General features: G+C 38.7%; 1 protein-coding gene across 6 annotated transcripts in view; it reads right to left on the reverse strand.

Annotated features, from left to right (window-relative positions):
* The window catches only part of GRHL2 (grainyhead like transcription factor 2), a 158,183-nt gene that overhangs the window by 96,390 nt on the left and 37,042 nt on the right, over window positions 1-24,751 (reverse strand). For all 6 annotated transcript variants that reach the window (XM_072734126.1, XM_025994782.2, XM_025994780.2 and 3 more), the window contains exons 2-4: window positions 14,431-14,626; window positions 8,516-8,583; window positions 3,519-3,912 (exon numbers count right to left, since the gene is read on the reverse strand). In XM_072734126.1, coding sequence (XP_072590227.1) covers window positions 3,519-3,912; window positions 8,516-8,583; window positions 14,431-14,626 — 658 coding nt within the window. The remainder of the gene's footprint in view (window positions 1-3,518; window positions 3,913-8,515; window positions 8,584-14,430; window positions 14,627-24,751) is intronic.

Consider the following 24,751-nt stretch of genomic DNA (forward strand, 5'->3'; position numbering starts at 1 on the left):
TCTCATCTACTTCCAAATAAAACCCAAACACAATAGTTTCCTTTCACAGGCCTCCTTATCTACAACACAAACACAACTGATAACACACCCCCCAAACAGCTTGATGGTTCTGTTGACATTGGGCCACATCCATGGGCTCTTCTGTGACTAATGGAATATTTCCACACCTGGTGAGAAAAACATCAGTGGCAAACTTTTAGTGAAAAAGCATGAGCCTGACATTCCCATGTGGAGTAATTTGCATTTCCTGCAGAAGCACTCCAGTTATTAACTATTTCAAGCAATATGGCCCAGGAAGCTAAGAAAGCTAAGTTTAAGACAATATTTTTTATTACAAGGACATTAAAAGTTTGATTACAAAACTACCAGAACTCAAGAAATATGGTAGCCTCTTAAGGGCAGGGAATTTATCTTGTCTCACTTTGCTTTTCCCCAATTTCAAAGAATACAACAGGAATTCAGGAATGGCTGGTGCCCGAAGAAGAAGGGCTACCAGAGCAGCCTATCTACCTAACTCCCTGCCAACACTGCAGAGAGCCAGTCCCTTTGCTCTTCTTCCCCCATCTGAAAGATAAGAAAGGTGCAATGACATTGATAAAGGACACTCAGTTTAAAAAAAAAAATGTTTAGGAATCGAACTACTGGGACGCCTGGGTGGCTCATGGTTGAGCACCTGCCTTTGGCTCAGGGTGTGATCTCAGAGTCTGGGATCTAGTCCCACATAGGGCTCCCCACAGGGAGCCTGCTTCTCCCTCTGCCTATGTCTCTGCCTCTCTCTGTGTCTTTCATGAGTAAATAAATAAAATCTTAAAAAAAAAAAAAAAGAATGGAACTACTGAGGATTAGAAGACCCCACACAGTCTTCTTTAAGAGTGTAGAGATAATCGGTAAGGACATTGTTCCTGAAGCCTGAGAGCTTGGGATGAGTCGCATCTCTGCCACTTACTGCAATATGACCATGGACATCGGCAGGCTCTCTATGCCTCAGTTTCCTCACTTGGAAAATAGAGATGACAAAAATAGTTCATACCTCATAGGGATTTCTTCAGGATTAAATGAGTATATTTCACTCAGAATGATGTCCAGCATATAGTAAGTAGGCCCATCAAATGTTTATTATTTTTAAATATTATTTGGGATGCAATCTCAACATGAGGTAGCTGCATTTTGTCCCAATGGTAACTAAGTGGGCAACAGGCTGCAAGCACTTGGCACACTGCCACCACACTAACTCCTCTTTAGGAAATTTTTTAGGAAAAGGAGGTTTGCCTGTTGCCATTGTCTTTTATTGTCCTAGGTAGACAGAAAAAATGGGAAGGCCATGACCCTCATCTCAAATACAGAGGCATTGCTCCTAAGTGTCAAAGAAGCTGACATGAACCAATTAAAAAAAAAAAAATGCGTTAAGAATTCTAGGTCAAACATTAGAGAACTAATTCAAGATTACACCAGATCCCAAGGCAACTACATGGAGACAAGACTGTCTTTCTAACAAATGGTGCTAGACCCACTGGATATAGATACCCCACACACACACACACAAATGGACCTTGACCATTCCGTTATGCCATTACGAAAGTTACAAAAGTTAGCTCAGGATGGATTATAAACTATATGTGAGAGATAAAACTATTAAAAGCAAGAGAAAATCTTTGCAACATTGGGTTGGACCAAGATTTCTCAAGCAATACATCAAAAGCCATCAACTACGAAAGAAAAAAAAAATTGATTAAATGTACTTCATCAAGATTAAATACTGATGCTTTTTGAAAGACATAGTTAAAAAAACAAAAAGGCTACCAGACTGTAAAACATGTAATTGACTTCACATTATTTAAGGAACTCTTAATTAAAGGAAGACAGATAACCCAATTTAAAAATTGAGCAAAATATTTCAAAAGATATTTCATAGAAGAAGTTATAAGAATGACCAAACATGGCACATGAAATGATGTTCAACATCACTACACATGAAAGAAGAGAAAATTCAAACCACAATGAGATACCATCACATATCCACTAAAAAGCCCGTTAGAAAGACCGACAGTACCACGTTTGGGCGAGGATAAGGCAAATGGGAACCCACATATACTGCTAGTGGGAAGGTAAAAGGTACAGCCACCTTGAAATGCTGTACAGCAGTATCTTATAAAGTTACACACACATTTACCACATGACCCAGCAATTCCAGTCCTAGGTATTTACCTAGGAAACGAAAACACACGTCCACATGAAAGCATACGTAGGACCGTTCACAGCCCCATTATTTAAACTAGCCAAAACCAGAAGCAACCAAATCTGTTCATTAATTGGTGAACAGATCAACAGACTGTAATACAGCTTACTACGGAATACTATCTAGCAAGGAAACAAAACAAGCTTTTAAAACAAGCAACAAAACAGCAACTCAAAAAGTAAAAGAAAAAGTGAAACTATAGACAGAAGGCAGATCAGTGCTTGCCCAGAGCCAGAGAGAGGAGGAGGTTTCACATGCAGGGGGTCAAGAAAACTTTTAGGGTGAGGGAAATATCTATGGATTCTGACATTATATACAATTAATCAAAACTTTCAAACTTCACTTAAAACTTGTGAATTTTAAACAAACAAGCAGGGGGCACCTGGATGGTTTAGTCGGTTAAGGATCGTGAGCTAGAACACCAAACCAGGCTCCACAGTTAGTGTGGAATGAGCTGGAGAGATTCTCTCTCCCTCTGCCCCCCTCCTCCTTCTTTAAAGCAAATAAATAAATCTTTTTTAAAAACTTTAAAAATTAAAAAAAAAAATCAGAGAATCTTGTTTGTGTAAGTTCTACAGACATGTAGAATATGTGGTTTCTATCTGTAAAGTATAAAGGTATACATATACATACTTGATTATGATAATACAGATTCCTTCTTGAGTATCTCATCACACTAGCTCTTAAAGAGTTACACTCTTTCAAAAATGCATAGGGAACACCTTCAGCTACCACTTGGAAGGTTAAAACTAGAAAAACTTTACAAAGTAGGAAGTTTCCACACAAACATCTCTTCATTCCTCATAAATATTTAATTTCAAGACTAAAACTAAAACAACGAAATATCATTTAAGGGTCAAGAAAAATTTTTATTATTTTATTTTATTTTATTTTTCGAGAGAGAGTGAGACAGCATGCCAGCAGGGTGTGGGGCAGGGGCAGAGGGAAGAGAGAAAGAATCATACGCAGGCTCCACACTTAGTGCGGAGCCCAATGTGGGGCTCAATCTCACAACCCTGACATCATGATCTGAGCCAAAATTAAGAGTCGGATGATTAACTAAGTCACGCAGGCATCCAGGGGTCAAGAAAAATAGAAATACTCCTCTGCACACATAGATCAAAGATTTATTAAAAACTTTTTATAAAGATACAGACACATTTTTTTTAAACCCCACTCGCAGTTTAATTAAACTATCCCACTTAAAAAGCAAACAGAAACAAAATTAGCTGGGGTCTCTGGGTTTAGGTTCTGGCTGCAGATGACAGCGCCAGGTACTCACCTCAGTGTTTCCATCCTTGAAGCTCTCACTGTAAGTGCTGTCCGGGGTGCTGCGCTGGTCATCTTTGAGGTAGGTGTTATGGCTGGCCATGGAGGGCACGCCATACTGAGTCTGTTCAAAGATAACCACACGTTGTTCCTCACCATCTCCCCGGGGATAGTGCACCGGTGGGGCCATGAAAACAGGTGTGAAATCTTCAGCTTTCACCACTGTGATTCCTGACACGGGGATGATGGCTGGGCTCTCAGAGATGTTTGTGCTATACTGTTCTCGTTTTGAATTCTCCAGGTGGTCTTGATTTAGGGAAAGGTTCACTGGAACAGTCTTTAGGACCTGCACTCGGTTTTCTCCTCCACTCAAATTACCCTGGGCTTCACTGGTGCCAAGACAGTTTCTGCATGGTGAAACCCAAGCCCCCACACACAACATAACAGAATTAGAAAAATCAGCATTTTGCAACTCCTAATAAAATAACTGATACAAGCAATAATCGGTAGATGTTAATAGCATTAGGGGAAAAGTTGATGGTGAATTTTACAATGGAATGCAGAGGATCTTTGCACATCAATAGAAGTAGGGCATGTGTTTCGTAGTACCATGCAATCAACCCACCTATAAAGTGCAATTGGGGAGAAAAAAAAGGTGACCCTAAATTTAAGCAAGTCTTTATATCTAATTCCCAGCTCTCCGAAATTACAGGACTCTAGAAGAATGACTTAAACAACATCAAAAGGAAACAATCATACAAACACAACGTAGTACATCTTACTGACCTGGTTTCTTCAATAAGTTAGAGGCATGAAAAAAAGAAAAGAGAATGGGAAGCTTGTTCTAGATTAAAAGATTTGAAAGTTATAACAAATAGGATGAGTAGATCTTGTTTGGATCTTGATCTGAAAAACCAAAAAGGCATTTATGAGACAATAGGATCTTTGAGGCAATTGAATATGGACTGGGAGTTAGGTGACATTAAGGAAGTATCGTTCATTTAGTTAGATGTGATAATGATTTTGGATTATGCTATAAAAAATCCTTTTTATTTAGAGATACAGATGAGAAGTAGTTAAAGATGAAATGACACGATGTCAGGAACTTATTTTAAAGATTACTGCAATTAATAAAAAAGAAGAAGAAGAAGAAAGAAAAGAGAGAAAGGTAGAAATTAAGCAGATATAACAAAAAGTTACCACTGCGAATCTGGAGAATTGGATGGGTATGAGACACCTAGATATGTTTGAAAACTTTCAAAGGAAAAAGTAATAAAATAGCTTTTTTAAAAGGGTGAGGGGAAGACAATAATTTAAAGGGGGGCAGTGGGAAGAATATTTTTCACAGTTCTGTGGGTTAACCTCCTTGTAGAAAAAAAAAGGCAATGAGAATTTATCATTAAGATATTTTCACTAAATTGAGAAACAACATGGGCTCATTGATATCCTCTTCATTGAATGACTTTCACGACTTGAGGAACAGTGGTGGTATAACTTGGGCTAATGTAAAACAAGATCTCTCAGATCTCAGACCTCCTGACTGGTACAGAGAGAAAGGAGAGGGTTTGGAAAATTCATTCTCACCAGGAATACTTTCCATTTATACTATAGAATTCTGGGAGACAGCAATAGCAAAGAGAAATCCGTCAATGGAAGAGTATTGTTAATAGCACAACGATTTTACTAGCAAAGTCCCTGCAGTCAGTTAAATTTGGGGTCACCTCTCACTTATTTATAGATTATTCTAAATGATATGGAGAAAAAAATACATATTTTGCATGGAGTCCTGTCTCCAATGTCTGTTTTTTTTTTCTTTTAAATTAGTGTGATTTCTGCGGCTAACTGGCATCTCTCATAGAAAAATACTTGAATAAAATTGGTTCTTCCCAGAATTAATCTCTCCTGACTCCTCTGAGCTTACCTGTCAAGCAAGACTCTGTAGTTTTAGCTTTGATTTCTCAGACAAATCCTCAACGTGAATGAAGCTTGAGGAAAACATGGCTTCACATGAACAGAGCCAACAGAAAACTACTGAAATTTCTTGGAGCCTGTCACAAATCTGTAGAAATCATTCTAGAAAGTAATCCTTTAAAGTATAAAATGGCAAGTCTACAAACATTCTGCTTTAAGTACTAACCTGCTTCCATGGTCATAGCAATAACATGACTCCGTATATAAGACACAGCAAAAATTTAGAAATTACGTTTAACTTGAGTCCAGTTAGCTAGATGATGCCAAATCCAGACCACCCATTTATGTCAGCATTTCCTAAACTCCATTGTTTAGAACACTGCATGGAATGTTAATAGATGTTCCTCAAAGAAAACACTCTATGACAAAATCAGTATTTTTTTTAAAATTGCCATAACAAAGCTAGCCTGTTGTGGGCCACAAACGTAACACAGTAAACGCCCCCAGGCATTCCTTCACCTGTTTAATTATAACCCAGAATTTCCCAAACTAATTTTACCTCAGACTCTTTCGTGGAGGATTAACTATTAATATTTGTGGATAATGTCCTATAAGTTGGATGTAAAAGGAGCTGGTCTACATTGATTAGCTACCAAAGCAAGTGTCCAGTTCTGCTCCTCTGGACTCTACACAAACACAGACTTACTGCCTTTGACAAAATATTCAAAGTTCACTAACTCCATTTCAGGCCAAATTTATTAGGTCTTTAAATTCATGCAAAACACAAGTCAAAATATTTGGGGCATTCTTACAAACAAATATTAGTGGAACGCCTGGGTGGCTCAGCGGTTGAGCGCCTGCCTTCAACCCAGGGCACAATCCTGGAGTCCTCTGGATCAAGTCCCGCATGGAGATCCCTGCATGGAGCCTGCTTCTCTCTCTGCCTATGTCTGCCTCTCTCTCTGTTTCTCATGAATAAATAAATAAATAAAAAAATAAAAATAAACAATTATTAGTGAACTATAGAATTGTATAAACCTAGTCAAATCGTCATTACCATACATGGGAATATTAGATGCAGCATCATCCTACAATGTGTACCCGCCTTGATAGAACGGTAGTTTTAGAGGCTCAAGAACTTCAGAAAGATGTCCAAAAAATGGATGATTATAACAAAGTAAGAATTATTTGGATCTACTGAATCACCTGCAATAGAATTTAAAACTGAACAGAATATTGTAATACGAGAAAAATGCAATGCTAAGAATAGTGCATTAAAAATACTTTTTAAAAATTTTGGATCATGCCATCAAGATTTTCAGTTATTTTTCCATATACCAACTTCTATATACAGACGGTTGTAATGATATCATGCTAGCACATGGCACCTTAATTCATGAAAATACATTGCAGACCAAATGATATCCTTCCAAATTAAATTCAACCAGAAGTCTCAGTCATAATTAGTCTATACAAGGTGGTTTTGTCTATACCTCACTGCCAGTGTTTTTGAAGGTGCTCCACTGAAATCACAAAAATAACCATTAAAATATGAGGGCCTGGGACGCCTGGGCAGCTTGGCAATTGAGCATCTGCCTTTGGCTCAGGGCGTGATCCCGAGGTCCCACATCAGGCTCCCTGCTGCTTCTCCCTCTGCCTATGGCTCTGCCTCTCTCTGTGTCTCTCATGAAAAGATAAATAAAATCTTAAAAAAAAAAAATGAGGGGCTGTCACCCTTTAATGTTGTTCTAAAAGATGCTTTTACGAAAAATGATCTCTTTTGTCCTTTATGATACAGACAGAGCACATATCTTCAAACGTGTTTTCCCCTGACTCTTCTATGATACTGGTATACGATTTAGCAGACAGGACATGCTTAGCTTAATAAATACTGGCTAAATGGAGGAAAAGCCACAGGACCTGAAGAATGTCAGGCTCTTTCTCCCTGTGGGCTACTAACGAGAGCCCATGGCCCCAAGACACTATGGAGCATCAGAAGATCCCTCTGAAACTGTAAACCAGATGCAGACAGCTTAATCTCTGCTGAGGATGTACTTTGGGGGTGATGCACAGCCCGGAGCTGCTGGGTGGTAGTCATATAACAAGATCATCATGTCACAAGCAGTTCCTCTCAAGGTCAGGTAAGATTCTGATGTATGTGCTAGCAGGGGATTTCATTTCTCCTGGCTTCATATTCCCATATAAAAGAACCACCAAGAGGAAAACACTGTGGCTTCTCCCCATTCCTCAGCAGAAGAGGGAGACATTTGATTGGTGGGTCTGGGAGAAGCAGCTGAGTGAGGAGGTTCAATCCCTCCCTTTCCCTCGTTAGGTCTGGATCATCCTGGCTGAAGAGAGAGAACTCTAGTCACCACTGCCATACCATGGTGGCCTGTCTAGCCTGGAGACCTGCCTGAGATTGGGTGAGTAGACATATCTAAATCAGGATGGACACCTTGCAAACTCTGGATTCTAAAATCTCATTCTCCATTGGCTTAATCAGAAATAAAACTGATTTTTTTTTACTTTTTAATTTCAATCTGTCTGCATCTTGTTTCTCAGTTGGTTCTTAATTCAGGGTTGCAGGAAAGGTGGGGGTCACATAATGATCTCCTAACATCTTTCTTGACCCTGCACCCTCATGGTGTCTGCTGCTATTCATGGCTCTCTACCAGCTGCCTCCTGGAGGGAGAAACAGCCCAGTCTCCTTCCTCTCCCACTCATCAAAAGCAATCTCTACATGGCTCACTCCCTCAGGGACTTGATTACAATTACCCAGCCATGGAAATGATCAGAAAAGTTTGCCCTGGCAAACTTGCCAGTGTTTCACCTCTAACCACAGATTTTCAGCCTTCTTGAAAGAAGATAGGATATATCAAGAACCTGCTGATGACCCTTTGAATACACAACCAAAATATGCAATTTGCTCTCCCTACTAAGAGATCCAGTTTGGGTCCAGACTAAAAGACAGAAGAGGCTAAACTCCTTGATCCCATCTCCTCTCAAAAGCAAAAATTATAGTTTAATGCTGTTGTTTTCAAAAATACAGAAAAAGAATTATTTGGGGAGCCCGGCATATTCCTTTACATAACACCATACCTTTTATCCTGTTCTTCTTGGCTGTCACTTGCTTTGCTTACAGACAGCAGCCTCTTGTCTCGGGGAACCTAGAAATATTACCAAGCATCAGTCAGACTTATGTAGATGTAACTGTGAGTAAGTGTAGAGCTAGAGACCAGCATAAGCAAAGATATTCTAATGGAATGTTCTCCAGGAAAAGGTGGCACATCTGCTATAGGCAGATGAGTAGTCTGAGTGGCAATGACACTCAGACACAAAAGGGGTGATGATAAACAGAAGGCCATAACGATCTTGGTTGTGCTGTGCACCTGCTGACACAGGCAACTCTGCCTGGACGTGACCACCCTCCCCAACCAACCCTGCTCCACCTTGGGAGTGAATGAGGAGAAAGGAACACCATGAGTGGTGGGGGAAACTGGACCCTGGAACAGATAGAAATCACCTTGGGTTTAGCATCCTCTCAAAGAACAGGAGCGGACCCTCCACTGAGGAAGGACCTCAGGTGCTGACACTGAGAGGAGCAAAGGGCATGAGGCTGTCCCATGCAGAAGGACAGCAGCATGTAGTATACCTGGACCATCCTTGAACCACCACCCCTCCATAGCTTGTAGCCTTGCTTCCATAATTGTTCTTCTAATGCACTTTTGTTATTGTCTTGGCAACCACAACACCAACACATTACCTGGAAGATTAGTGAAAATGTGCTACTATAGAAAAGAGATGCCTCTACCAGCCACATTTCTGACCACCATCCAATCGCCCCACTGCAGTACAGAACATTCTCTTGTCTCTGCCATAGTTTTCAAACACATGAATAAAAGGTTTAGATTTGTTTTTGTGGTTGATTGGATGTTTTGCTTTGTTTTTATTTTTGTGGTTTTTTGGCACATCTCCACATTTTCATGCTAGCCTCACTCCCTTGTACGCAAATGCAGCCTTCATTATTTTGACATAAAAGAGCCTTTATGAAAAGTATCTCTCTTCTGGATTCTTCCAGAATTTTTTATGGTTTCCACTCACCTGGATACATAGGCAAGCCCAGTCAGCTGGATAAGAGAGGCAGCATAGCACAGTAGCTACCAGTCAAGATCCAGACCTGATTATCTAGGTTCGAATCTCAGCTCTATCAGTAACTAAACTCTGCCTCACTTTCCCTATCTGTAAACCATGCTCAATGGCAGTCTTATGTCTCACAGCATTTTTACTAAAATTAAATGAATTAATTTTTTTCAAAGCACTTGGAATATCTGGTACTTTATAAGCATTTGTTAAACAAAAATAAAATAAATCAGAGCATCTGGGTGGCTTAGTGGTTGAATGTCTGCCTTTGGCTCAGGTTGTGATCCTGGGATCCTGGGATCAAGTCCCACATTGGGCTCTCCACAGGGAGCCTGCTTCTCTCTCTGCCTATGTCTTTGCTTCTCTCTGTCTCTCATAAATAAATAAATAAAATCTTAAAAAAGTAAAATAAATAAATAAAAATAAAATAAATCAATTTTAAGTCTTTTGTTCACATGTCAATGTTGAGGGTTTACAATGTGCCAGGCATTGCTAAGTGCTAGATAGAAATGAGGTGAATGAAACATAGCTTCTACCACCAACTGAAGTTGACAGAAAAACATAATGTTCACAGTATCATTATTCACAATAGCCAAAAGCTGGAAAAAAACCAAATGTCTGTTCACAGATAATGAACAAACAAAATATGGTATATATGTATACAATGGAATATTATTCAGCCTTAAAAATGAACTGTGGATACATGTTCTAACATGAGTCTTGAAGACACTTATGCTAAATCCCATATGTCTCAAATCCATCTACTTCCTTCTGGATGTTTGCCTCCTGGTTCAGCCTCCAATACCTCTTGTCTGGGCTACTGATTCAGCCTCCCAACTGGTCTCTTCTCTTCTTCACTTAGTCCCTGCAAATCCACTGGATCCATTAAGAAGATCCAGACTCACTTTAAAAATGCAAGTCTAATCTCATTACACTCAAACTTGAAATTCTTCAATGCTTTCTATTACTCTTGAAAACACGGCTCCAAAAAGTTCCCACCTCAACTTGAGCAGCCTCGATCAGTGCTGTGCATGTAGCCACACTGTATCTCAAACACACAATGCTCCTTCTCTCAGCAGAGCCATCAAAGTCCTCTCTGTCTTTGGATATCCATTCCACCTCCATATCTACCACCATTGCTGGACGGTCACAGCTAGTTAATGAATATTAGATGGGTGGATAGATAGGTGGATATACAGATAGAAAGACAGATAAATGGGCTATATAAACGGACAAACAAGCAAACCAACAAACTGGTTTCCAGCACTACATGGTCAACAAAACAGATAGGAACCAATTAGCCAAAGAAGCATGTTTTCATAGAGCTGGAATCAGATAATAATGAACCACCAGCTCTCTCACAGGAAAATGAAGTAAGATAAAGTGAATGAAACCACTTTTAAAATTAACTAACGGAATTTGTTGTTTTTCTGCCATGCCTGAAATTCATCAAAAGTTCACATTTGACTTTAAAGCTGCTATGGATAAGTAGCTTGAACTGGATAGAAAATTGGGCTTTTATTTGAGCCCCTAAATTTTGAAAATTCTAGCAATTGGTTATTTTTTAATAATCTCATTTAATATACTTTGAATGGATTTCTAAAAAGCTGAACCCATCTTTAAGTGGGGGTTCAAAAAGGCAATTTCTAATGGTGGACAGTGTCATGGACTGAATTGTATCTCTGCAAAGATCATGTGTTGAAGCCCTAACCCCAATGTAACTGTACCTGGAGATAGGGTTGTTTTTTTTGTTTGTTTGTTTTTTTAAGATTTTTTTTATTTATTCATGAGAGACACAGACAGAGAAGCAGAAACATAGGCAGAGGGAGAAGCAGGCTCCCTGAAGGGAGCCCAATGTCGGACTCAACCCCAGGACCCTGGGATCACACCCTGAGCCAAAGGCAAGACACTCAACCACTGAGCCACACAAGCGTCCCAAGATAGGGGCTTTCAGGAAGTAATTAGGATTAAATGAGGTCATAACAGTGGGGCCCTAATCCAATAGCACATGTCTTTATAAGAAGAAGAGACACCACAAAGAAACATATACACTCAGGGAAATATACACACACATATGAGCACACAGCCATAAGGCAGCCATCTGCAAGGGCAGGAAGGAAGAGAAGCCTCACTGGAAAACAACCCTGCCACTACCTTGATCTTGGACTTCCAGCTTCCAGAACTATGAGAAAATAAACGTCTGCTGTTTAAGCTCCCCCTAGTCTATGATATTCTGTTATGGTAGCCCTGCAGACTAATACAGTGTAATTATTCAGCATTAGGAAATGTACAGGACTGTCTAGTGACCTTAAGTAAATCCCATTTAGTAGCCTGAACTATAAAATATGATGGGCTTGGGACGCCTAGTGGCTCTGCGGTTTAGTGCCTGCCTTCTGCTCAGGGCATGATCCTGGAGTCCCAGGATTGAGTCCCACATCAGGTTTCCTGCATGGAGCCTGCTTCTCCCTCTGCCTATGTCTTTGTCTCTCTCTCTCTCTCTCTCTCTCTCTCTCATGAATTAATAAATAAAAATTTTAAAAAATAATAAAATAAAGTAAAACAAAACAAAACAAAATAAAATATGATGGGCTTCACTGCAGTGATCCTATGATGACAATTTAAAATTATACATGAAAAGACTTTGAAATGTATGAGGTATTATACCAAGATATGTCTTTGCAGTTTCCAAGGACACAGATCACCATTTCTTGAGTGCCTGCTGTGTTACACACTCCTTTCTCTGACAAAGCCCACTATCATCCCCTGAAGGGCGATGTACTCCAACCTTAGAAGTGAGGGAAAATAGTGTATTTAGGACTTCCAAAGAGGTATAAAAAAATCTATAGAATTTAAGTGATGATATATCAGTAACTGTTACAATAATTTAACTTTCCAAAGCATATTCAAAAAATAGAATCTTTTTTCATTAATATTTTACTTCATACAGAGAAAAAGTCTACCCTCTAAGTAGATTTAACTTTGTTGTAACTTTAGTACCATCACAAAAGTTGTGAATGCCAGAGATCTGACAAAGCCCCGAAAATTATCATTTGCACAGTTTCTGGAAACAAGACTAATTCTTAATGTTTAAAATGTTTCAAGTAAAAATATAATATAGCTTGTATGAAATAAAAGGGGCCATATAACTCTCTATTCATCCACACAATTTCAGGAAACATTTTATTTCAATATTTTATTTCTTAAATTAATAAATTAATCCTGAAAAATATTAATTCAATAGAAAGAGTTATAGACTTGGCAACAAATTCAGTTTTACATAAACTCTCTATTCTGCATCTGAACATATTTCAAGACAGTAAATGTTTCAACTGTCCTTTAAATATTAAAAAATGCAAGAGAGAGGTAACTAGATACCATATTTACTAATAATTATTCTCTGAACCTATGGGAAATAAAATACATTGCTTTAATAAATTACTAAGTATTTTGTTTTGAGGTATACTTCTCTTTTCATTAATGAAAAAGAATTGCCATCTAATACAGGTATCTGAAATGATTTCCATTTCACAGAGATGGAATAAAATCTATTTAAATAATTAGAACAATATGTCTTCAAAATATATCTTGACATTTTTCTTCAACATCTTACAAAACTATTAGCTAACATATTGGTTTAATATAGTTATAAAAGCCACAAAAGGAAGTTGTCATGGCCCAAATGATTACATCAGGGTCACATTAATGGTAGAAGGTCTTCAGAAGTATGAGAACTCTGGTTTAGGAGACAGGAAATAACACAACTTGCAAACGTGCAACACAACTGCTGGGAGGACGGAGAAAGCAGGAAACAAGGAGGAAAACAGGAAGAAGAGACTAAAGCTTACTAAAAGGAGAATTGTTCTTCTTGGATGATCTCATGATGGAGGGAGAGAAGGAGGCGGGGACTCAGTTCTTATTCTAAAATAAAGCGTTCACTGTGCCCAACCAACAAAATAAACACAGCCATTTTCACCTTTGTGCCAATTCCCAGCATAAGCCAGTGCTGTTTACAATCAAAGCTGGCACTCTCCTCATTCAGTAAATACATGCTGGTTTTTTACACTTCACCAGTGCTAACGGAGTAGATCGTATCTTTCTAACAGACAGACCACTGTGTCCCTTAGGTTTCCTAAAATACTCCTATTTTGAAGGTATTGTGTGGCAGGTATTTTTGAAATGGAAGTGAATTATATTCATTTTGTTTTAAAGGTTTTTCAAAATAAATATTTATTACCCATCAAAACAAATAGAAGAAGGATTATAACAAAATTAGGTTTTGAAATTGCTACAAAAGTCTACCACAAAGCACTCATTAGAATATTCCTTATAAAACTTTAAAAAAAACAATAAATCTAGAAACCCTGAATGATTCTTATAAAATGAGAAATCTAAAAGCAACCTAAATGCTCAATAACCAAGTGATGACTAAATTGAGGTATAGCCATGCAATGTAATTTTTTTAAAGTAATCTCTACCTCTAACATGGGGCTTGAACTCACAAACCCGAAGTTATGAATCCCATGCTCTATTGACAGAGTGTGCCAGGTGCCCCTGTAATATTTTTATTCACCAAAAATCATAAAGAGAAATGGCAGAAAGGAAGTATTTGCAATATGGTATGAAGTACAAATTACATGGAGATAGTATGTACATATGTGAACAGAGGCCACAGAAGTAATTATTCCAAAATGAAAACTTCCTCTGGGTGAGTGGTGAAGTTGTACTCCATTGACGGGAACACAGGGAGACAATGAGAATAGCAACAGGCTGAATTCCAAAGTGAGTGTGGAAATACTATGTTCTCTCCCCTCTTCATACCAACAAGGAGAGTCTCTGGGGTCAGACAAAGGAGGGAGGCAGGGCTGAGGATCTACCTTGTAGTAGTCATACAGTAGGCCCAGGGCAGCAGCACTGTCCTCATCACCGTTAATGCTCATCATCGCCTTGGTGGCCGCCGTCAAGGGATTCTCCAAATATGACTTCCAGGCTTCATCCTCACTGGTGTAGGCTCTTCTGGTATTGAATGGAGGGTCACTGGGCATGGGCACTAATGCCACCAGTCGTTTATTACTGGAAAATAAGAGAAGTGTGGGGTTCATTATCAGAGAAATGTTCCTTTTTCCATTAAAAATACATACATTAAATGGTTAATTTGTACTTCCCTAGAATGGAGAAGGGAAGTGGATGCCACACTGCATTTATGGAGCCCTGAGAAGTAATGATGGTCTTTACAAGGTTGGATAAGTAATGCAAGGTGATTCCCTCCACACTTGATTTTTCCTATTCTGTCATTCTAGGAGCCAAATCATTTTTATTTGACTGCTCTTTATTACTGAATATTAGAATGCATGTGACCCTGTGGGAAGCAGGACATTTAACTCTCTGAGTTGTAATTATACATACATAAATAAATATGTATAATATATTAAATGCAGTCAATACATTAGCAATTACCAAAAACTTTTATCTAGTTTAACCTACATTTGAAATTGCTTGCAAATTATAGGCCCATCCAAGTCTCTTAATTAAAAATGGCAGAAGCTATTTTGTAAGTAAGACATTGCTGATATGCTGCATGATAAGAATATGAAGCAACACACAGACTCTATATGAGAATTTTGTGTTGCCCCCAGGATCATATTGAAATGACACAGAAGCTCCAGGCTATAAAATCCTCATGGAGAGTGAGGAGAGTATCTAGAGAATTTTCAGTAGAAACAGAAAGGGGATGGAGTCATTTATCAATCCAAACCAAGCCAAACTTGGGTAAAGTAGCAATTGACAAGGCAATTTCTTGCAGAGGATGTGACAGTGACTCAAATACCCAAACACAGTGACAGTCCTCAGCAGGTCCCTGGGCCGGGACTAGAGGTGTTAAGTAAAGGAGCCTGGAGAGGCTTTGGCATTTGTTTCCTGGCCCTCTACTGTTTGTTCATTGAAAAAGAACCAAAATGTAACGATGACATATTGTAATTCAATAACCACTACAACTCTTAATAACATCATACAGACAAGTGACAGGACTGGTGAAGACAACACCTGAACTAATGAATGGAAACTGAGCCACCATGGGTCCTCTATGGTCACTCAGCTCTAACCTTTCCTTTCAGAGGAACCTTTCTGCTGACACTCCTATGGGACCTTCCAATGGGAGATGGTCTCTCAGCTCACTCTGTGATAAAGAACTGGTGTGCACTCTCGATAAAGACTGCATGGAAGGCCCTTTCTGTGCTGGCACAGTGCCATGCCTGTGTGAGGTCAGAAAATGACACTGTCATTGGTGGTAAGATCTATTAGGGAATGACACTGGGAAATCCACATTTAGTAGAGTGGAATTCTAGGCTAGATAGACTCCAGGCCCCTGACTTCAACTCTGTGCTGGTGTTTGGTGAAACTGTTTGGGAAGAAAGAGATGATAATGAGTTGCAAATGAAGTGGATTAAAAGGGTCTTAATAAGGTTTCTGGAAGTAAGGGGGGAAAACCCTGGAAGGGTTTCCTGAGCATGAGGCCGTGAGGTGACATGGACTGGCAGTGGGTACTGGAAGTGAGTCCTTGCTCACCATTTACAGATACAGAAAACTTTGAGTTTCAGCTTTTTCATGCCTTAAATAAGGACAGCAACGCCCACCCTACCAGGCTCACAGTATGCCTGTGAGAAGCAAATAACATAATAGAGAAAATAGAGCTCTAAATTACATGGTGCTATACAAATAGCAGGTACAATGATGAATGCACAGTTCTTTGTTTCTATGAAGTTTCTGGTGCAACAATTTTTGGTGAAGTCAGTTATAGTTTAAAAGTGTTAAAGATAACCATGTTAGGGGGAAACTGAAGTTGTTCGCTTAGCAATACTCCTTAAGTATTTACCGCAAACTGGATAGGAGCCAGGCCTTATGCTAGTCATCAAGGATGCAGTATGGCACAGGAAACAGATGTTGTCCCCCTGACCACATAGCCTATAACCAAGTGGAGAGACAGCACCACCATTACAAGAGCAAAGGTGAGAGAAAGGGAAATGGACAGTGCCATGAGGGTATATGACAAAGGGGACCAACCTAACTCGAGAATCAAAGAGGAGCTGAAGTTTCAACAAAGACCTAAAGGTAGGGATGTGGTGGTCCATGCTGAAATGGGTAGATGTGGAAAATATTTTGCAAACTGAAGGATGTTTGGGTAATTCGGAATAATGGAATATTTGACAAAAGGAGCACATTTCTATTCATTTTGGAATCAGCTAGAGAAATTTATACTATTCCAATCTAACAGTAAAATAGCATTTTCATGTTGTAAAAATTACTCATTTACATAGGATAGCGTTGGATTTGGGGACAGAAATGTTGCTGACATCCTAAGAGTCTATAAGTGGAAGAAATGAGGCCTCTGGGGAGAACCAAGACAGCAGAGATGGTAAACCCAGGTGTGGCAATGCCACCACCACCCCTTCTGCAGTTGTTCAACTGGGGCCATCCTGGGTGATTCCCCCATGTAGAGGGGGGAGACAGCAAATTCTGTGCCCATGAGGGTCCAGCCATCATGCAGCCTTCCTAAAATGCTCATCCTACAGGAAGAAATGAGAGCTTCATGTTATTTGCAGTGACCTCATTATCGAAAAAGAATTGGATCTGATTCTCTTTGATGACTGAGAGAAGCATATATTGCTGGGGGAAAAGAAGGTGTTAATTACAACACTGGCTAATTTCCAAAAGTCTGGCAGGAAGTGCCAGGCTGCAGGATAAGAGCCAACTCCTGGTTTGCATTTAGTGGTATCCTGATTCACTGGAGAGATTTTCTTCAAGTCTTCCTTCTTCAAGTCCCTACTCCTCCACCCTGCTGAGTCTTCTGGAGTGCCAATTTCATTGGTTCTTCACACAAATGTTCAGTCATAAATTTAGATTCATCAGCCTTACCCCTATGATGAAATGGTTGATGAATCCTTACATGACCAGTGGAAAGAGATATTCTGGGAAAGTACAACTTGACTAGCTGTTTACTTTCACATTTTTGATGGCCAAAGGAGCTTTTATGCTCTTTTCTTTAACTGCATAATGACTCTGATTTTTGTTTTTTGGTTTTGGGTTTTTTTTTGTTTGTTTGTTTGTTTGTTTCATAAGCTATAATCTCTGGTACAGAGCATTGTTGAATAAAGCTTCGTTTAATAAAAAAATAATAATCTCTGGTACACTAAGCAAACGTGTACCTGTATAAAGACAGGAAAGTTTCACAGAGCAGATTTTACCAGAGTTTGGAACACATTCTGGAGCTAAGTTTTGTCAATCAATCTTTTGGAATGGCAGTTCTACTTCATCTCTGGTCAATTTTTTAAACATTCTTTTTGTAGTTTTAGGTATAGTATGTTCTGGGTAGCCTCAAACACAGAACTGTAAACAGCAGCATAAACTCGATCCCTGATCCTTTGGAGAAAAGTTTAGATTAACACCTAAGACCCATTCACAGCAAGGCTAAAGGCTGTTTTAGGTCACACATACAACTTTGTGTTCTCCTTTTTTTTCTTTAATCCACTACTTCACTTCGTGGATGTTGAGAAAACAGTTGAGAGATGAGTCATCAGCGGAAGTAGGGAAAGAGGTGGAACAGTCATGTGATTGAGATCACAACTCACAAGTCAGGAAAAGCTCCAGATCTCTCCGCCAGAGGCAACCTACCATCCCCCCGTGAGCATTAGCAAGAGTCTAAGGCAGGAATGCTTTGCTAAGGAGAAGCCAATGAACAGTAGTGTACCAAGTCTTTACCTTCTAAAAATATGTGCAGTAATAGTCAATAAAACCAGACATAAATCTGTTCCACTTGGGACCACAAAACAAAAATAAGGGCATGACATATTCACACAAATTACCACTTTCAGTCCATTTCTCATCATCCACTTCTTTTATACCTCCTAAAAGGTCACCGTTGGTTTTTGTGGGTTTTTTGTTTTATTTTGTTATTGTTGTTGGGGGTGGTGGGGTGTCAATCCAGAGGGAGGATGGTATTGGAGTTGAATAAATCTCAGTTTTAATTTCAGTTTTGTCAATTGTTGAATTTGAATGAGTTACTTTCCTTCTCTGGGCTTCCTTCTTCATCTGTAACATGGTATCAATCTCTCATAGCTGTTATAAAGGAATAACTCAGATATTTATGGCACATAACATAAATAGTTCAATTAATAATAGTTGGAAGTATTACTTTAAGAATGATTCTATTCATCACCATTAATTCTATTAATTATTTTTATTTAGAAACAGTTATATTATTTTTCTGTTCAAAAATCCAATAGACTGTTCCCAGTTTTTAATCTCTTTGAATTTTCTCAGACTTTTCTTACTTCTGTAGAATCTTGCCTTGCCTGGCTTCCCAGACATTGTAGGAAGGTGGTTCTTCTCTGCAGCTCATCATTCTTTCCTAGTTTTTATTCCACCTCAACTCTCCTCCTATTCCTCTAATTCTGATAATCCTGGGGTCTTTGCTCTTTTGTCTCCATTGTTGATTCTTATGACTTTCATTGATTTTCTACCCTAATGACTAACATGTATATTGCCAGAGAGCCAGTTCTGCACTTTCTGCTCAGATGCTCTTAAACTAAACATATCCAAACTAAGCTAACCACCATTTCTCAGTTGGGCATTCCTCACCATCACCTCTGTCTCTGGTCGTCTAGAATCAAATCTTGTGTACTAGTTTAAAATACAGACTCTGGAGACATAAAATCTTGTGTATTAGTTTAAAACAGTCTGAAAAGACAAAAAAAACAAACAAACAAAAAAAAAAAAACCACAGTCTGGAGACATAAATCCTGGCTGCACTACTTACTAGCTGTGTAACCCTGGACCAGTTAGTTCATCTTTCTGTATTATCAGTTTCCTAACTTGTAAAATTGGGATATACCCCCAAATGAAGTAGAATAATGATATCCTTAGTATTTTTGTCAGAATTAAACACAGACACAGTGTAAAAGCTGCGTACCCGTGAGCTACTGTTATTTCTCTTTGCCCTTTACACAGAGTCAATTACCATATTCTTCTCTCTTCAGGCTTCCACCCAGTCTCCCTATCGTTCAAGTTTCCCCTCTTCAATCCAGATTGCAGCCCTGTGGAATAATCTTCCCAGAACATCTAAGTAGAAGTTATAGATTCAAGAGTGATACAGGGAATGGGAGGAGCCATATTTTTCATGTTTTCATAAAATCAATTTATGATGTACTTGTAAAGTTGGTTGTGAGCTATAAAGTGCTACACAAATGTAGGCTGCCTTTATTTTAGGAAGTATAACTGTACATTTAACCAGCATTGATCATATATAAACTTTCTCTTACCTCCTAATTCTCACCAATTAAATTAAGGATTCATTCTTCTATTTTCCTTAAATTTGAGCTACAACACTAAGAAACCAAGCAGATTTACATAACAGACCAGAGGCAAAACAAGGGAAGACTAAAATCCAATCAGTAAAGGTCTGAAAGTCATGGGCCATTCTTCTACCCTGTTGTCCATCATCCTCAACAGTGACTTGAGTTGGGGACAAAATAATTTTTCCACTCGGGACAAGCCACATCCCTCTCTCTCAGAAGTGCAGCTTTTATATCATTCTCAGGATTTCATGTTATATCCTGTACTTCAATCTCCCCCTCCAAACCCCATTCTCATCTCTTTCTTGTTCTCTCTCTCACACACACAGACTTTATCATGAGATAATAGGAATTCTATTCTCCACATAGAATATTTTATCTTACACTCTGAGTGTTCAGCACTTGGGGTTTAGTCTTCCTCTATTTCAATAGCTTGAAGCTGATCTACTGTAGCTGATTCCTGGCATATAATTACTTTAGCTCCAGGGGTGGAGGTGATGCCATATTCAGACCCTAAACTTAAGAGTGAAGTTTCAAGAAGTGACAATTATTCTTTCTTTTGGAATCTTGGCATTTTCTCCATTAACAAAATAATACTTGCAAATAGAAACTGGTGAACCAATCATCCTAGCCAGGGTTAAAATCACTGTTTAAATGCCAATGATGTGGGATCCCTGGGTGGCGCAACGGTTTGGTGCCTGCCTTTGGCCCAGGGCGCGATCCTGGAGACCCGGGATTGAATCCCACATCAGGCTCCCGGGATTGAATTCCCATCAGGAAGCATGGAGCCTGCTTCCCCCTCTGCCTATGTCTCTGCCTCTCTCTCTCTCTCTCTCTCTCTCTCTCTCTCTGTGACTATCATAAATAAATAAAAATTTTAAAAAAATAATAAAATAAATAAATAAATAAATAAATAAATGCCAATGATGTTAGTCATTCCACTGCTGTCTTCCTTCAGCAGTGAATATTCTCCTTTTGGTGCTTGCTAGAGGAAATCATAAGAGATAGCAGACAGCTTCCATGTTAGAACAAGAGTTGAAATTTATTAGGAAGTATCTACACTGAGCACTTGTTCTTAATGACTCTAACCTTAGCCTTTGACCTCATACATATAGAATTCGAGGAAAATGAAATGAATCCATGAGCCTCGGGTAATATTGATAATCTTCATATTAATGACAGTTATATATTTTAAAAAGAAAAGATCCGGGGATCCCTGGGTGGCTCAGCGGTTTGGCGCCTGCCTTTGGCCCAGGGTGTGATCCTGGAGACCTGGGATCAAGTCCCACCTCGGGCTCCCTGCATGGAGCCTGCTTCTCCCTCTGCCTGTGTCTCTGCCTCTCTCTCTCTCTCTGTCTATCATGAATAAATAAATAAAAACTTAAAAAAAAAAAAAAAGAAAAGATCCAATTAATTCAATATACATAATATGATGCCCTCCATCACGCAAAATGGATAGGTTTTAAAATTATAAACTTTAGTGAGGGTGCCTGGGTGGCTCAACGGGTTGTGTCTGCCTTCAGCTGAGGTCATGATTCCAGGGTGCTGGGATCAAACCCAGTGTCCATGGCTCAGTGGGAGCCTGTTTCTCCCTCTCCCTCTGCTGCTCCCCCTGCTTGTGCTCTCTCTCCATCAAATAAATAAAATATTTTGAAAAAAAATTAAAACCAAAAAAATCATAATAAACTGTAAAACAAAACTTATGTTTATTGAAAATAATAGTCTCACTTTATATATACTCATTGCCAAATATGCTGATTCACTGGTTGACGCTTATTACCTCTCTCTCCCTTCTCCTCCCTTCCTCCTTCCCCCGCCCTCCTGCATCTTTCTCTCTCTCTCATTGGTGTCCCAGCTTTGCTAGTGTCCTTAGTCCACCTAGTAAGTAATCCAGAACTGAGTCGGAGAGAATAAGGAAAATAACTAAGATATAGAAATAACTAAGATATAGGAGAAAAGGTAAAACACAGGGCACTAGAAACAACCATAAGGAGAAAGGTATTACAATTGGAAGTGGAAGGAAGAAGACAAGAAAGAATCACAAAGTAAAAAGATTTTGCAGAGACTCAATCTGTGCTAAACTAAAACTGGTTAACACGTGTTTGCCTGTAAATCAAAATTCAAAATGTTACCAGTGATCAAACGTGAGCTTTTATTTGCTTCTTTCTACTTTTACACTTTTCAAATAGTGTTCAATAATAAGTCACGCATACTTAGAGAGCACCCCCATATGCCAGATATGAGTTTTCTAAACCCCTAACATGGGTTAACCTTTTATTCTTTACGATAGCCTTAAAGTCAGGCAATGGTAATGATGCCCTTTGCACAGATGAACACACTGAGCAGAAAGTGCTAAGTAATCTGCCCGAGGTCACATAGCAATAAGCTCAGAACTGCATCCCAGAGGGTGAGCTCTTAAGCATCCTTCCTTTCTGCCTATTGACTATGCTGTACTTTCATAATCAGAAAAAAAAAATAAAGTCACTTGAAAAGAAGGAACGAGAAAAGAGTCTGGATACAAGAGTCCAAAATCACAAGGGATTTCTTACATGGAAGGAAATGAGAGGATGTCCGAATTCAGAGTACTAGAAAAATTGTGCAAAAGGGAAGTCTATAAGGTTCTTGAAAATAAAGACAACATGTTTAAATTACTTGTAGAATTCCAAGGTACTAAAACATTCTGCAGGCTCCATATCATATTAAGCAACACAAATAAATTGGGGGGTGGGTAGAGGAAGGGTAGTAACTCCTTAATTCATCTTCAGCATGACATAGATAGAGGCCATCTGTTTTTAAATATCCTGTGAAAAATGTCAAAAACCTGAGATGACAGAAATGTAAATAGTTAGAATATAATAGATATACTATATTTAGATAGCAACCAAAACTACAATTTTTAAAGGAAAAAATCATTTTTAAACTAACTTCATTTTACAAATTAAAAAAAAGAATCAATTGTTGAGGATCTTACCATGCTCAAATCTCTAGCAGATAAAACAAAATACAAAAGTCTCTTTAAAGGCTGCAGGACAGACTCCTATCTCAAATCATTCCATGCATGTACTTCTATCTCAAAGATTTCCCTGAAGTGAGAGAAGTAACCATGTATATAACCAATGTCGAAATAGAAATTTTAGTGCAATTCTAAAAAATAGAAAGCAAAAGAGTTTGGAATGGAGGAGAAACCAAAATCAAGAAGACTGCACCCCAACTCTGGGGCAAGAGGGATTGATGTGAAAGTGAGAACTGGTTTTCCCACTGAGCCCAGAAAACTGTAACACAGAGCCTTTGGCATCCATGACCAAGCCAGTTCCTACATGGTGTATCCAGAGGAACTAGATGCAGCATTCAAGATTTGCTTTTTTTTTTTTTTTTTTTTTTTTTTGAGTGAGCCAGGTAGTAGAAGGGGTGCAGACGGAAAGGGAGAAAGAATCTTAAGCAGACTCTACATCTGGTGCCGAGCCTGACACAGGGCTCAATCTCACAACCCTGAGATCATGACCTGAGCCAAAATCAAGACGCTTAGCTGACTGAGCCACTCAGGCACCCCAATGTTTACTTCTTAAATACAGAAGAAGTTTGCCTTTGGGGGGCCCTAGGACAAGAGAGAGAAATAATTCGATGAAATGCCTAGAGTAACTTCAAAGTACCAAATGGGAACAAAGATAAAAAATTCAGCCTAAATCAGGAAAATCCTCTAATGTGTTCAATTCCCACTTTACCCCCTTGGACCTCACTTGTACACACAAAGAGTACTCTTCCAGGTACCCTCAGCACCTGTGGGCCACTCCTTCCACTAAAGAGAACAGCCCACCCTGGGAAGAGTGAGCTCCACTCAGCTAACAAACACCACCAGCTCTGAAAGGTAAGTAGTCACACTCTTCACCTTTAATAGGAGAACTAACAATCACCAGATATTTAAGGAAACCTAACATGAATGAAAGAGAACTCCAACAGCTTACTGATGAGGAAAATAATTAATGTTGGATATTAAAAAATAATGTTAAAAAAAGATAATGCATCTACAAAGTAAATGTAGGAGACTATGAAAAGAAAATAACCATACAAGATACAGAATTTCAGGAATCAAAAAAAAATTCTATGAGGGTTAGAGCAAAAAAATTAATAACCTGGGAGAACAAGGAAAGGAATTTTGCCAATTTTTTTTTTTTTAAAAAGGGAACTATGAGATGTAGTTTAAAACCATAAAGAATAGATTTGGGGGCATAATGTTCAATTAACAAGAGTTACAGAAGAAAGCAATGACGATGATGAAAAGGAAAAATAAATAATCAGAAATAATAGAAGAAAATGTTCTCCAGCTTTAGAAAAACTTTAGCCTTGAGAATGAAAGGCTCCAGAGTACTGGAAAGGATAATAAAAATAAACACATCTGTCCATATCCTGCAAAACTTCTTTGTTAAAAGTTAAATGGAAAATGCTACAAACGGAAAAAGAACTAAGTAACTTTCAAAAAAAAAAAAAAACAAGAAACAGTCAACTAACTTTTCGTCTATATCACTAAATTCTGCAAGAGAAGAGACAGGAATCTGAATGTGGAACTGTGAACACAGCAAAAAAGAAAGATCAATTCTGTGTGATGGCAAATTCTGTGTGATGGCAAAATAAAGACATGTTTGGTCATGAGAGGATTCAAAATCTATTCTACTCATACATCACTTTTTAAAGAATGATTCCTCATTTTAAGGTGAAAACAGTCATGGGTAGTGAAGAAAAGTGACACAGCAATCAGTATCAAGTTAGTAAAATGTTAAATTCATTGTAAATAATTTCAGATCACAGAAATAAAATTTATACTACTAAGAAAGGACTGTTAAGAATAATACCAAAT

The sequence above is a fragment of the Vulpes vulpes genome, chromosome 13 (genome assembly GCF_048418805.1).
Source record: "Vulpes vulpes isolate BD-2025 chromosome 13, VulVul3, whole genome shotgun sequence".
Lineage (NCBI taxonomy): Eukaryota > Metazoa > Chordata > Mammalia > Carnivora > Canidae > Vulpes > Vulpes vulpes.